Below are 15,653 nucleotides of genomic sequence, written 5' to 3'. Positions count from 1 at the left end.
GTACCATTCTATTTATTTATTTAGTTTATCTTTTCATTGCTCTGGGTCTTTGTGGCTGCGCACAGGCTTTCTCTCGCTGCAGTGAGCTGGGGCTGCTCTTCATTGCAGTGCGCGGGCTTCTCAGTGCAGCGGTTTCTCTTGTGCAGCACAGGCTCTGGGCACACGGGCTTTAATAGTTGCAGCAGTTGGGCTCAGTAGTTGTGGCACAGGGGCTTTAGTTGCTCCAAGGCATGTGGAACCTTCCCAGACCAGGGGTCGAACCTGTGTCCCCTGCCTTGGCAGGCGGATTCTTCTCTGTACCACCAGGGAAGTCCCTGCTTTGCTTTTAAAAATTCAGATCCACCGGACTTAAAAGAGTTTGGGTCTTTCCCTCTTCCTCAACTTTTTCTCTTGGAAAGTTTCAATACTTCAACAACAACAAAAAAGTAAGAATAGCGCAACAGACAACCGTATTCCCATCACCCAGACTCACTCATTGTTTACATTTTACGGTGTGTGCTTTATGTTTTTCACCATTTATCTCTCAAGAACAAAGACCTTCTCAAACACAAACCACAGTTATCACACCCAGGAAATTTAATTGATTTAATCATTTTCTGATACACAGTTCATATTCACATTTTCCAGATTATCCCAATAACGTCTTTCCCCCTGCTCCCCGCCCCCACTCCGAAGAGTCTAGACAAGTCATTTTGTTTGTTTTGCAGAAAGTCCCTCAGTGGAGATTTGTTGGATTGACCCCTCCAGACTAGACTCCAGCAAAACACTCTGGTGCGTTAGTGTAGTGGTGATGCCGCATTCGGGGGGCGTTACCACAGGGGCAGTGATGTCAGGCTGTCCCATCAGGGATGATCCTAAGTCTTTGATTATTTGGTTAAAAGTGTGCCCACCAGATTTTTCCGTTTAAAGGTATTACCTTTGAAAGCATTAAAGAATACTCTTTTGTCACTTACTATTTCCAAGTTCTGTTGAACGTTTTGGGGTCTTATTCATGCATCTCACCTCTCACCTACCTGGAGCTTGACTTAGCATTGCATCATCTTTTTTCTTTCCTTTTCTTCTCTTTTCTTCTCTCTTTTCTTGACTGTACCTCAAGGCTTATGGGATCTTAGTTCCCCAGACCTGGTCCATTGGCGATGAAAGTTCAGAGTCCTAACCACTGGACCTTCCAGGGAATTCCCTCCTGTTCATTCTTACCACCCACTACGGGGGGTGGCTGTAGAAACGTTTCCCTTCTCTTTTCTTTTTTAAAAATATTTTTGGCCACACTGTGTGGCATTCGGGAGGTTAGTTCCTTGACTAGGGATTGAACCTCACTCCCTGCAGTGGACGCACAGAGTCTTAACAACTGGACCATCAGGTAAGTCCCCAGTTCCCTTTTCTTATCTGTCTCCCCCCCTCATCGTTTCTCTTCCACTGCTTCCCCTTGAGGCCATTCAGCCATTCAGGGAAGACTTTAGCAGGTCTTCTGTGACCAAGACAGGCACTGTGTTTGGCGCTAGGAACGCAGAAGTAATCCTTGCCCTCATGAAACTTAAATGAATGTATTGCATTTTACACTTTTTTTCATTCATTCATGTGACAAGTATTCACTCAGTGTCTATCGTGTTTCTGCATTGCTCAGCTTCCTGGGAACCCAAGAAACAAAAACAGTCAAATCCCTGCCCTCACGGAGCTTACATTCTAGTTGATAAGTGGAAGTGAAGTGAAGTGAAGTTGCTCAGTCGTGTCCGACTCTTTGCGACCCCATGGACTGTAGCCTGTCAGGCTCCTCTGTCCATGGGATTTTCCAGGCAAGAATACTGGAGTGGGGTGCCATTTCCTTCTCCAGGGATCTTCCCCACCCAGGGATCGAACCCGGGTCTCCCGCATTGTAGGCAGACGCTTTTACCGTCTGAGCCACCAGGGAAGCCAAAGAGAACGTGAACAGGGAGAAGTGGGCTTGTGGTAAAGAGCTGATTTTGAAAGAGGTTAGGGAGCACTGAGGGAACCTTTAAGCAACCACCTAAAGGCTGTGGGGAGCAAGCCATTTAGGTCAGCAGGAAACAAGCGTTCAGATAAAGAGCAAAACATGTGCATATGCCCGCCAGAGTCCTCAGAGCAGCTGGGGGCTCCCGGGAGCAGAAGAAAGGGAGATAAAATCAGAGACTCGAGGGATGGGGCGGGGCTAAGTAGTAGTTGAGTGTGTGAAATAAGAGAGGAGTTTGGGCTGGAGATGCACACTGGGATTCGGCAGCTTGTATGCAGTGTTTAAAGCCACAAGACGGCATGAGATCAGCACGGAGTGAGTGTAGACAGAGGCCGGAGGGAAGACCAGGAGATCTGGGAAATGAGAAGGGGCTATGGGAGAGGCTGAAAGGAGAACCAGTGAGGTTCCTGAATCTTGCACGTTTTGAGGACATTCCCTTTAAAAAAAAAAATAGAGTACAAAATGATGAATAAAATTTAAAATAGAAAGTAAATATTTAGAGTGAGAAAGGAATCACAACAAATGGCTAATTTTTTAAGGTAGTTAACCACAAATCTAAAAAAAAAATGATACAAATGAACTTACAAAACAGAAATCGACTCACAGGCATAGGAAACAAACCTACGGTGGAATCTAGAAAAATGGTACAGATGAACCTATTTGCAGGGCAGGAATACAGACACAGATGTAGGGAACGGACATGTGGTCACAGGGCAGAAAGGGGAGGGTGGGAGGAATTGGGAGATTAGGATTGACATTTATACACTGCCACTAAGGTCTGTCTAGTCAAGGCTATGGTTTTTCCAGTGGTTATGTATGGATGTGAGAGTTGGACTGTGAAGAAGGCTGAGCACTGAAGAATTGATGCTTTTGAACTGTGGTGTTGGAGAAGACTCTTGAGAGTCCCTTGGACTGCAAGGAGATCCAACCAGTCCATTCTGAAGGAGATCAGTCCTGGGATTTCTTTGGAAGGAATGATGCTAAAGCTGAAACTCCAGTACTTTGCCACCTCATGCGAAGAGTTGACTCATTGGAAAAGACTGTGATGCTGGGAGGTATTGGAGGCAGGAGGAGAAGGGGACGACAGAGGATGAGATGGCTGGATGGCATCACTGACTCGATGGATGTGAGTCTGAGTGAACTCCAGGAGTTTGTGATGGACAGGGAGGCCTGGCGTGCTGCGATTCATGGGGTCGCAAAGAGTCAGACACGACTGAGCGACTGAACTGAACTGAACGTGTAAAACAGGGGCTTCCCAGGTGGCGTGGCGGTAAAGAATCCTGCCAAGCAGGAGATGCAGGAGACTCGGGTTCAATCCCTGGGTCGGGAAGATCATCTGAAGGAGGAAATGGCAACCCACTTCAGTATTCTTGCCTGGAGAATTCCATGGACAGAGACGCCTGGTGGGTTAGAGTTCATGGGGTTGCAGAGTCAGACACGACTGAGTGACTGATCATGATGGGTAAAATAGATAGCTAGTTGGAGCCTGCTATAAGGCGCAGGAAGCTCAGCTCTGTGGTGACCTAGAGGGGTGGGATGGGGCTGGGGTGGAGTATGAGGGGATATATATATGTATACATATGGCTGATTCATTTCATTTTAAAGCACTTATACTCCCACTAAAAAATTTTTAAATTAAATATATCAAAATTAAAAAAAATAAAGAAACCATGGTTACCAAAGGGGAAAGGGGAAGGGGAGGATGAATCAGAAATTTGGGATTAACAGATACACACTACTATATATAAAACAGATAAACAGCAAGGACCTACCGTATAGCACAGGGAACAATATTAAATGCCTTAACCTATAATGGAAAATAACCTGAAAAATAATACATATATATGTGCATTGTATGTAATATGTGTATATACTATGCATGTTTATGTATAAGCTGAATCACTGTGCTGTACACCTGAAATATCACAGTAAGTCAACTGTATTTCAGTTTTAAAAGAACGTGTCTGTGTGTTAGTCGCTCAGTCATGTCCGACTCTTTGCGACCCCAAAGGCCCACCAGGCTCCTTTGTCCATGGGATTCTCCAGGCAAGAATACTGGAGTGGGTTGCCATTTCCTTCTCCATTAAAAGAACATACATGCCACAAATATCATAATATCCCCAAAGCACATTTTTAATTTTATTATTACTAACTGCCTGACATATGTCTTCCTGCATTTTAGACTGCATCTTCTCTGATTAGCTCTCCATATGAGGATGGATTTGAAATACAATCTTCTATAGTGGAAATAGCTAATTTAGTCTTTCCTCCAGCTAGGTTACTCAACATTAAGTGTGTTACTGGTAATTTAGAAAAAGTTTTGCTTCAGGCGCATAACTCTCCATGATCAGGCCTCATCTGTAACTTCCTCTGTGGCTTCTTCCACTGGGGGTGCTTCTTGCCCAGGAGCGAGATCTCAGAGAACTGAGTCACTTGCTTTCGCTAGATACTACATGGTACCCATGGCTCCCAGTGGCTCAAGAAGCAGCTGGTCCGGTTTAGCTGGGACCCCACAGCTCCTGCCCCCTCCCAACTGCTAAGCTGGCCCCGTGGGTATGGTCAGATGGCCATGGAGCCTGGGTCAAGGTGACTCCAAGCAAGTAACAGAGCAGAACAGTGTTTCCTTCAGATATTCTCCTTGGAATAGAGGATGGCATCCACAGTCTGTGAAATTTACCTTAGGTCCAGCTCTTGCTGGAGTCCAGGTGAAGTGGAAGTGATGCTGGCAGCCCACTAGCCCCACTCCAAGCCCTGAGACCACTACCAGGGTGATCTCTCAGCAAGAAAGCAGTGTTCCATGCTGTGGCTTGGGTGCCAGAAGAGAAGCGCAGTCTTAGAGCCTGTAAGTGAGGATCCCTGAAACTTAAAAAGAAGTTGATTTATTTGGCTGCGTCAGGTCTCAGTGGCGGCACGTGGGATCTTCACTGTGGCACACAGGCCTCGCTGTGGTGCATGGGCTTGGCTGCTCTGCAGTGTGTGGAATCCTGGTTCCCAGACCAGGGATTGAATCCGAGTCGCCTGTATTGCAAGGTGGATTCTAAACCACTGGACCACCAGGGAAGTCCCTGGAATCCCTGAAACTTAAGTTTTACTAACTTTAACTTCAGTTGGTCTCTGTTAGGAGGAAAAGCAGGAAGGAAAGCTTTCATGGAAGCCAAGCGAAGAAAGTATTTCCAAGACAAGGTGATCGGTGAGTGGTGTTAAATGCTGCTTAAGAGGCTGAGAATTAACTATTGGACTTAGAAATGTGATGGTTGTTGGTGATCTTGACACAGTTTGGTGACATGGTAGAAACAAAGTTCATGGTAAAGAAGATGCCTGCAATGCGGGAGACCTGGGTTTGATCCCTGGGAAGATCCCCTGCAGGAGGGAGTGGCTACCCACTCCTGTATTCTTGCCTGGAGAATTCCGTGGACAGAGAAGCCTGGCAGGCCCCAGTCCATGGTGTTGCAAAGAGTCAGACACGACTGAGCAACTAACGCCCTTCATTTCGTCAGTTTGAGATGCTAGAACAAAAATACCGTAGACTGGGCAGCTTAAGCAACAGACGTTTATGTCTCAACAGTTCTGGAAGCTGGAAAGTCAGAGACCAAGGCATGAGCAGATCTGGTGTCTGGTGAGGGTCTTCTTCCTGGTTTGCAATGGCCGTCTTCTTGCTGCGTCTTCACATGGCAGAGAGAGAGAGAGAAGCAAGCTCTCTTGTGTCTCTTTATTTATCTGGCTGCACCAGGTCTTAGCTGTGGCATGTAAGATCTAGTTCCCTGACCAGGGATTGAACTCAGGCCCCCTGCATTGGGAGCAAAGAGTCTTAGCCACTGGACTACTGGGGAAGTCCCTCAAATCTCTTCTTATACAAGCAGTAATCCCAACATGAAGGCTCCACTCTCATGACCTAATTTCCTCCCAGAGGCTCCATCTACAGATACCGTCACATTGGATATTAGGGTTGCAACAAAGGAATTTGGTGGCAGGGACGGGGTAGGTGGGACACAAACATTCAGCCATATCAGGGTAAATTCGAGAGAAAACAGGGAGAAGTAGGAAACAGTGAATACATGTAACTATCTGTAGGCCTTGTGTGTATGAAAACTAGTTCCCATTGTTCTTCTTTACAAATGAGTGAATAATATATTTTTCTATTTTTATCTGTTCAAAAAGCCCTAAATTATGTTGTCACTTTTGTTTAATGCCACAGTAGATCCTAAATATGAAAGCAGTTCCCCATACTTTATGTAAATGCTCGAAATAGAATAAAAAGGGAACTTAAGAAAGTCTCAAGATCTCTTTTCAGCCCAAGCATATACAAGGGACACTAGTCTACTTCTTGTCTTCTAAAGATATAGAAAAGTCAATAGGACAGAGGGAGGTGAGAATTTGCATTCATATAAGCTGCCCTTCCCCCATGTCACATGTGGTTAACTTTTGATGCTGTTGAATATTTTTGGGTCTCTTTCTGCCATCTCACTTTTCACCTCCCTGGAGCTTGACTTAGCAGAGTACATTATTACCCTGCCCACTCCACCCTGCATTCACTCAAAATTAAAACAATTTGGAAAGAAGTCCATTTAAAAATCATACTCTTGTTGCTTCCCTGCTGGTCCAGTGACTAAGACACCACACTTCCAATGCAGGGGGCCTGGGTTCAATCCCTGGTCAGGAGCTGGATCCCATGTGCCACAGCTTAGAGTTTGCATGCCATCACTGAGACCCAGTGCAGCCAAATAAATAAATACAAATATTTTTTAAAATATGTCTTTTAAAAAATGCAGTAATCCATTTCATGTTATGTACGTGTGTGTGTGTCTACATTGTCAACAAATTCGAAGACTTTTTCAAATACCCCCTTTGGTGTTTTTTTTAATTATTAAATAAAATATGTCATTTCATGATCACTCTTCCATTTACAGATGTTTTTTCCATCAAACTTTTGCCATCACAATACTGCCTACCAAAGACTCCTGTTGTCTTAGCTGTCCCTTTCGCATGGTCATACATACACACGCTTAGCGACATCCCCATGAATTTCCTCTGTGATTGATTGTTGTATTGGTCTGTATTGTTCGTAAGACCATAGTGATTATCCTGTTAACTTCATAACTGTTTGTTAGCCTAGTTCTTGAAGTTTTCACTGATTTCCACCCATTAATGGATAAAGAAGATGTGATATATATATACAATGGAATATTACTCAAACATAAAAAGGAATGGGATTGGATCATTTGTGGTGAAGTGGGTGAACCTAGAGTCTGTCATACAGAGTAAAGGAAGTCAGAAAGAAAAACAAATACTGTATGTTAAGGCAGATATGGAATCTAGAAAAATGGTACAGGTGACCCTATTTGCAGAGCAAGAGTGGAGATGCAGATATAGAGAACTGAAATGGGGGTGCAGGGAAGGGGAAGGGAAAAGTGGGACGAACTGTGAGAGGAGCATTCACACACACACACACACACACACACACACACTGTGAGAGGAGCATTCACACACACACACACACACACACACACACACACACACACACACACACTGCTGCTGCTGCTAAGTCTCTTCAGTCGTGTCCGACTCTGTGTGACCCCATAGACGGCAGCCCACCAGGCTCCCCGGTCCCTGGGATTCTCCAGGCAAGAACACTGGAGTGGGTTGCCATTTCCTTCTCCAATACATGAAAGGGAAAAGTGAAAGTGAAGTCACTCAGTTGTATCCGACTCTTAGTGACCCCATGGACTGCAGCCCACCAGGCTCCTCCATCCATGGGATTTTCCAGGCAACAGTACTTGAGTGGGGTGCCATTGCCTTCTCCTGCCATGTATGAAATAGCTAGCTAGTGGGAAGCTGCTGTGTACCAGAGAGCTCAGTTCGGTGCTCTGTGATGACCTAGAGGGGTGGGAGGTGGGGGTTGGGAGGGAGACTCCAGAGGAAGGGGTATATGTATACATATGGCTGATTCATGATGTTGTACAGCAGAAACACAACATTTTAAAGCAATTATACTCCAATAAAAACATTTTTTTCACTGATCTCAAGTATACTGTGCAAAGCCAGTTAAGTCGACCCAAGACATTTCTTATAGTTCTTTGTTGAGTGTTATTTGATCCTGCGTGTAATTTTAGAGATGTTTCTGCTTCCTGTTTTATGTTACACAGAAGTTTTACCTCCCTCCTCCCCCACGCATTGCGAGAACCTTTAACCACGGGCTATGTTGTTCCATGAACCACTTCCTCTTGAGGAGGGCTTTCATTGCATTTTGAAAAAAAAAAAAAAAAAAAACTACCAGCAGGATTGGGTAAAATGCAATATTGTCTGTTATTTTCCAGTTGTACCATACACTGGCTACTTCACGATCTCTACCAGCATTTGTGAACACCTGGATTCTGCATGACTACACACTCCATACCAAGTGTGATTCCTATCACCAACAGATTGTTTAAAAATTATCTGCTCTTTTGTATCTGTAGTTGTAATATGTGGGCTGGGGCTTCCCTGGTGGCTCAGTGATAAATAATCCATGGACCAAATCGTTCGATCCCTGGGTTAGTAAGATCCCCTGGAGAAGGAAATGGCAACCCGCTCCAGTATTCTTGCCTGGGAAATCCCATGGACAGAGGAGCCAGGCAGGCTACAGGCCGTGCAGTCACAAAAGAGTCAGACAGACTGGCTAAATAGCAACAATGTGTGGGCTGATTTTTTTTCCCTCAAAAAAATAAACACAGCCAGTTGGGTTTTTTAAATTTAAAAATAATAAAAATATCAAAACAGATTGATACTGAAAGAACCTCAGATTTTCCAACTTTCTTTCTCATGAATTCTGTTAATAGTTATAGTTTAATTCTGGCAATCTAGCTAGAGACTCAAACACCACTTCACTTGCACAATAGTGCATGATACACGATCGTACACGGTACACGATAGTGCTACAACCAGGGTGAATCTTGAGGACAAATATTTCAGTCCATTTACATGAGATGTCTAGAGTAGCCAGATGCATAAACAGAGAAAGTAGGGTGATGGATCCTAGGATTCGGGGCCAGGGGTGGGAGGGATGGGGAGTTACTATTTAATGGGTATGAAATTGCTAGTTGAGGAAGATGAAAAGGTTCTGGAAATGAATAGTGGTCGTGGTTGCACACCAATATGAATGTCACAGCAGTCCTACAAATTACATGTTAATCTCTTCATTTTACGGATGAAGAAAACTAACCCAGGGAGGTTTAAAAACCTTATCCAGGTTGTTGGCATCTGGATTTACTGATAGGGTTGCCAAGTGCAATGGACAGGAAGTCTCTCCATGAGGTATGCTGACATCCATGAAAGCTGGATTCCAAATGATCAGTAGGGTTATATGAAGGATGAGTGGACAGAGAAGGATGCTACTTGAAGGGAATAGTGTGTACCAAGACAAAGAGAATGTTTCAAGCCTGTTCAGACAGTGTCAAGGACCCTGATGGGTCAGAGTTGAACCCTGAAGAGTAGGTTGGGGCAAATTACGAAGGACTTTAAAAGATGTGGCGAGACTTGAACTCTCCCCACTTCATCGTGATCAGCCACGGAACAGGAGATTGAAACATTCAGATTTCCATTTCAAATTTGAAATGATAGTGATGGGACTTGATGAGGAATCCTCGAGGCTTGATGAGCTGATGAGAGTCTCAACAGTGAGGATGAAGGAAAGGAAAGCTCCTTGCAGGAACCATTGACAGGATTTTTTTTTTTTTTTGGACTGGTGGGGGTGGAAAAATGGGAAGAGTCTGGGGACTATGCCAGGGTTTCTAAATTAGACTAATAGATGGATAATGACCAATAGTCAAGCTAGGGCATATAGGAGGAGAATGCACCAGAGGGGGAAGAATGATGGAAAAGCTTGTGGAATATTGAATGGGTTGTTTAAGGTGAGTCACTCAGGTCCAAAATCATGGCTGGAATTTCTCATCCAAGTGGCAATGAAACCCGCGTTCAAACTGAGTTAAATAGACAAGGTTAACTTTGCCATAGATATAAACGGATGTCCTATTAAGCAATATATAGATATATATTTACATAATATGTTATATAAGTTATATATAAATATATTTATATAACATAATATACAACATGAATATATATTAGAATACTATCAGGATACACTTTTTCCTGCACTCTGGGCATCTGACTGACATCTAACACTAAGGCATTGACATAATGATATGGTATATGTATATACTGTGAAACAGTCATTACAAGTTGCATTAACACCTCCTAGAGTCACCATGTTTTCTCTTACAGGCAGATTTTTAAAAATATGCATATTTAAAGCTTATATAGGAAATATATATATGTGGAGAAGAAAAACTATCTGTAGATAAAAACAGGCTTAGAAGTTTGATCCCTAGGGAAAGACAGAGCTTTAGGGAAAAAGCCACCATCATTCAGGGACTCTAAGGCAGAATTTCAGCCTGAATGTACAGCCTCAACCACCCCATCCCACTCCTATCCAACTCTCTGCGCCCTCAAAAAAAACCCAGCAAAATCTATCTGATAAAGAATGATTCCAAATGTTTTTAATCAACAATGTGGTGTTCTTCCCAAGACACAAAAGGAGTTCAGAGATGACATACTCACAAAAAGATGTTAATTCCACCCAGTCGCTGTGTGCATTTTGCTTGTTTCACAATCCATTGCTTCACTAAGGCTCCTCCACCCCGTCTCTTTTAGCTGTTAACCCATACAACACTTTGAGTGCTCAGGGCTGGGTGTTTCCTTTCTCTCTTTTTACTCTTGATTTTGACCTTCAGGAAATAACAAATAGACACAGCCCTATTTTCTTGTGCATGTGTGAGTGTGTGGACACCGTATACATCCATGGAACTCTCGTTCTGTTCATTCCAAAAGCAAGGTTTTCTTGTAGGGAAGATAAATATGTAATCTGGTTTGAATTTACACATTAATACACATTTACGTTATTAACTAAATGTTTCAGGATTTTCAGCAAGGATAACAACGCTTTTAAACTGTGATCCTTTCAGCAGCCTACTTTACTTATAACAAGATTTATGGAATAATTTTGATGTTAACTCCTTTAAATAATTCAATATCAACAGACTCTAGGGAAAAGGAATGGAAGGGCAGGGGGAAGATTTTTCTACTTTGATGAGCATAGGGGGAGTCAGCAGAGGTCACAAGAGTGGGCTGCTGTTTCGAGTTATTTCCACATTAGGTATATGATTCACCCTGGCATGTCCTCAACCTGTTCTGTTTTTTTAAAATTTTAACTTAATTTTTACTGTGTATTGGAGTATAGTTGATTTACAATGTTGCATTAGTTTCAGGTGTACAGCAAAGTGGTTCAGTTATACGTGTATTCATTCTCTTTCAGATCCTTTCCCCATAGAGGCTGTTGCAGAATATTGAGTAGAGTTTCTGTGCTCTACAGTAGGCTCTTGTTGGTTATCTATTTTGTATATAGTGGTGTGTGTATGCCTCTACCCATTCTGTATCGGTGGTGTATACAGTCTGAGAATCTAAGGTGTTTGGGCTCAGTGGATATTTCTGACCCGTGGATGCCACGTCTTAGCCACTGGGCCTCCAGGGAAGTCCGCAGGGTGGATGTCTGGAAGCTATGCACTGACAGACTCCAGATGGTTTTTACAGCCCTCATGCGTTCTGATTTCTCAGTGTCAGTGCCGTTCTAGCTGTTTACTGTTAATATCAACCCAGCTTATAGATCAGTTCCTAGAACAAGGTTAAGTGCTAGACAATGTCTTCATCACTGTCATCATTACCTCTCTGTACTTTCAAGAACTGATTTTTTTAATCATTTAGGTCAGTTTTAAATAAGCAGAGTCAGTATGACAGAGGTCTTTTAGCTACATATAAAGAGACAGAGGGTTTAGTTAAATCCTGGTTAACTAAAGCTATTAAATATGAAAAGGTATTATTCTTAAGTATTAGTCTGAGGTTATAGTAAAGGGAAAACTGTAAGTTTTATGATAATTTATTCAAGGAAAGATAAATCCACGTTGACTTTGCCTGTTTTAGCCAAATATTTTTTATTGACGTATAGTTGCTGTATGGTATTATGTAAGTTACAGGTATATAGCATAGTGATTCACACTTTTTAAAGGTTATGCCTCATTTATAGCTATTATAAAACAGTGGCTATATTCTCGTGTCTTGCAATATATTCTTGTAGTCTACTTCATACCAAATTGTACCTCTTACCCTGCACCCCTATATCGCCCCTCCCCTCCTCTCTCTCCCCACTGGTAACCACTAATTTGTTCTCAACACCTGTGAATCTGCTTCTTTTTTGTTTTATCCACTAATTTGTTGTATTTTTTTAGATTCTGCATATAAGTGATATCATACAGTATTTGCCTTTCTCTGTCCGACTTATTTCATTTAGCATAATGCCCACCAAGTCCATGTGTGTTTCGGCCAATGGCCAGATTTCACTCCTTTTATGGCTGAGTAATATTCCACTGTGTACATTTACCACAGCTTCTTTATCCATTCATCTGTTGATAGACACTTAGGTTGCTTCTGTATCGTGGCAATTCAAATAATTTATTTTAAATACAAATACACACAAGTGTGTGTGCACAGATAATATTATTATGGTTATGTGAGAAAAAAACAAACCTTTAGTGTTACATATGTGATATCTACATAAAAAGATCAGTCACGAGTTGATCATTGTTACAGCTGGACAATGGGTACCTGAAGATAATTACATTATTTTCTCAACTTTTGTATGTATATAAGTTTCATATAAAATGATGGAAACACAAACACATGCATACACACACATACATATTGTTTGGTTTAAATAATCCATGCTGATCTCATTCACCAGACTTCTTAGCCTAAACTGTAATGAGCACTAATTTTCTGGTGTTTTAGAGCATTTGCGACCCTTAGAAATTATCTGCAACAAAGCCCTCATCTTACAGACGAAATAGTTGAGTCTTTATTGCCAAACAACACATTACTAATTAAGCCTTGTGACCGTGTCCCCTAATGTCCTAGTCCAGCCTCACCAACAATGTCAGGACCAGAGCAATTAGTTATACCTCCCAGGGTGTACCTCCTCACACTTTATGGAAGCACTTTTTCTCCTGTGGCCACTTCCTTCGCTTGGTTTAGGTAGAGAAAGGTTATAATGTAAAATACGTTTTATTTCCATCTCTTATCACTTGATCATGTGGCCGTTTTAGTTCTAACTGTGTGTCATCCTAATATTTCCAAATAAATGTGCTGAAAACTGCTGTTTCAGATAGAAACTTGTAAAGCAAGGAATTTTTTGGTAAATTTGCTTACTCACACCTGACATCATTTTTGGGTTCGTTTTCAAGTGGAAATGAAGTTCTTTGTGGCTCTGGTGCCATCGCCCATGACCGGAGGCATTCTCTTTTTCCAATCATGGTGTCCTACGTGGTTGTGAATTTCTGAATGTCACCCACTTGTCCAGTTGGCCCCAAGGAGACTAGTTCTGTCTGGGAAAACAGTCCCATTGTCACTGAGACAGTCCCTAGAGTTCGGCTCAATCTTGGACCAAGCAAATTGCAGAGAGGTCAGGCATGGACGTGCAGGCCAAAATGAACCTTCCTCTCCACAGGCTTTTCTTCTCGACTTACTTGCCCATTGATGGGCCTTTTAGAGGAAAAGAAAGAGATGGGACAATTATCCCCAAGGACCAGGCTTTTATTAGACTGTTTATACCTGGATTTCTTCCTTTTTCAGATGGGTGAGTCAAACGAAGATATAGAGCAAATGTTCAGCAATTTGCTGGGAGAGATGGATCTCCTGACTCAGGTAAATTCTCCTTCTTACCTTTCAAATTAGAAAAAAAAAAAAACACAAAAAACAGTGTTACTGAATTTGATTCTAATATGACAAGAGAGCTATCTTTCTGAAGACTGGAAACTGACAATATTATATAGTCCTGCTGTAACTGTAGTAGGGGAAAGAAATAAAGCTTTTTTCCTGATTGTACCTTTCTGAGTTCAGTTAACTGAATACATGGGTCACACACACATTCTGTTATGGCAGTTCTCATGCTTATGGTGTTCAAATCCTTAGCAATGCCAGTGGAGGAATTTTCCCCAAGCAAACCCTCTGCAACCACCACCCTCACTGAACAATTTCCCTGGCAGTCACCTTATGTAAAGGCTACTCCGCTAATGACTTTCTGCATGAAGCACTGAAATAAGAATCCTCCGATATTCCTAAATAAGAAAGTCAGGGATCCCAAAGTTTTCTACAAAATAAATGAAGACTAACTTATTTGTTATGTTTATTTTAGAAAAATAAATCAATACTAGTTAGCATCTACTTTATATTCTATATGAAATTCAAGGAGGTTCAGACGCTATGAAGGAAGAGAGAAAAGATGAGACAATAGGCTTAGAGAAAAGGGGTCCTGACTAAAAACCAGAGGGATGATAGCCTCATTTCTGTAGATCTGAGGACTCTTTTCCACCCGTGAAGGGGGAGAGTCTGATGAACGTCTGCGTGTCTCTGTCCACTCACTTCTGCTCCATAGAGGAATGACTATCCTGTTTGGTCAGTTTGGGATTTTCATAGTTGAGTATTGTTGCTATAACCTCCAGAGTAAGATGGGGACCCCTCAGAGTGTCTTGGATCTGCCTTTCCTGAGAGCCTGTCTGAGTTTTGATCTTTACTGTGCTCAAGTGAGTCCAGTCACAGGGTTTGCTTGGCTAAAACTGATTAAAGGAGTTTCTTCCTAAAACTAGTTTCCTTTCTCTTCTTTCCCTCTCTATTTTACTCAAAGCCTGTTACATCACACATTCATGGACACATATTTTGATAGAGAACTGTTTATAATTTCTTTAAGTAGCCTGATATACTCCTGAGAAAAAATGAGTTGGCTCCCCTAATTGCAATGTTATACTTCCTAATTATAGTGTTTAAAAAGCAAATGGTTAATGAGTATTTGTGTGTGTGTGCACTTCCTTTCACTAATTTTTGCTCCTGTATCTGCCCCATAGTTTCTCTATCAACCTTCCCTTTTCTTGGCAATTTTTGCAAGCTTATTCTGGTTTTTAGAATGAATTCTGGGGTTGCAGTCACTCTTCCCTACATTTTCTCCTTGATTCTAACTTTCTTTGGTTCATTTTTTTTAAGCTTCTTGATTAATGGTCTTTTTTTTTTTACTTATAACTGATAGTATCTTGTTAATTTATTCTCAAAAATATAATGATTGCTTCTTTCAGAAATTTAAAACATGAACAAGGATATTACTACATCAAATTAACATAAAAAAATACACTTACCGTCATGAAAACATTCATGAGTAGGAACAGGTGAAATCACTTCTCAAACTATGGATGTAAAAATATTTTTAAATATTAGCTTTTAAATCATACAAGAAGTCACTTTTTCACTTAAAAAATAATGTTATTTACAAAATTAGTAACTTACTGTGTCTTCATTTCTTTTTAACAAGAGTTTTATTAAATAAGAGCAACAGCGTTAACATTTTACTGTATAATAAAAGATTGCATCCTGGACAGTTCTTTTCTTCAAGTGACTAAATATTCCTTTCTTTGATGTCATAACTTAAGTCTTAATGAATTATATATACAGCATGTGTGTTACAGGTGCACCATTACCAGAAATTTTTCCTGTTGTTTATAAAAACAAACAACTTCATTCTCATCAGTCTCAGTTGATATGTTTTGTTTCAAAG

At 41.6% G+C, this 15,653-nt stretch overlaps 1 protein-coding gene across 1 annotated transcript in view; it reads left to right on the top strand.

Moving 5' to 3' along the window:
- Nucleotides 1-15,653, top strand: part of APBB1IP (amyloid beta precursor protein binding family B member 1 interacting protein) — a 78,218-nt gene that overhangs the window by 24,482 nt on the left and 38,083 nt on the right. Inside the window, exon 2 of the mRNA XM_068987424.1 lies at nt 13,685-13,756. Coding sequence (XP_068843525.1) covers nt 13,685-13,756 — 72 coding nt within the window. The remainder of the gene's footprint in view (nt 1-13,684; nt 13,757-15,653) is intronic.

This window comes from Capricornis sumatraensis, chromosome 15 (genome assembly GCF_032405125.1).
Source record: "Capricornis sumatraensis isolate serow.1 chromosome 15, serow.2, whole genome shotgun sequence".
Taxonomy (NCBI): domain Eukaryota; kingdom Metazoa; phylum Chordata; class Mammalia; order Artiodactyla; family Bovidae; genus Capricornis; species Capricornis sumatraensis.
This window is presented reverse-complemented; position numbering and strand designations above follow the sequence as displayed.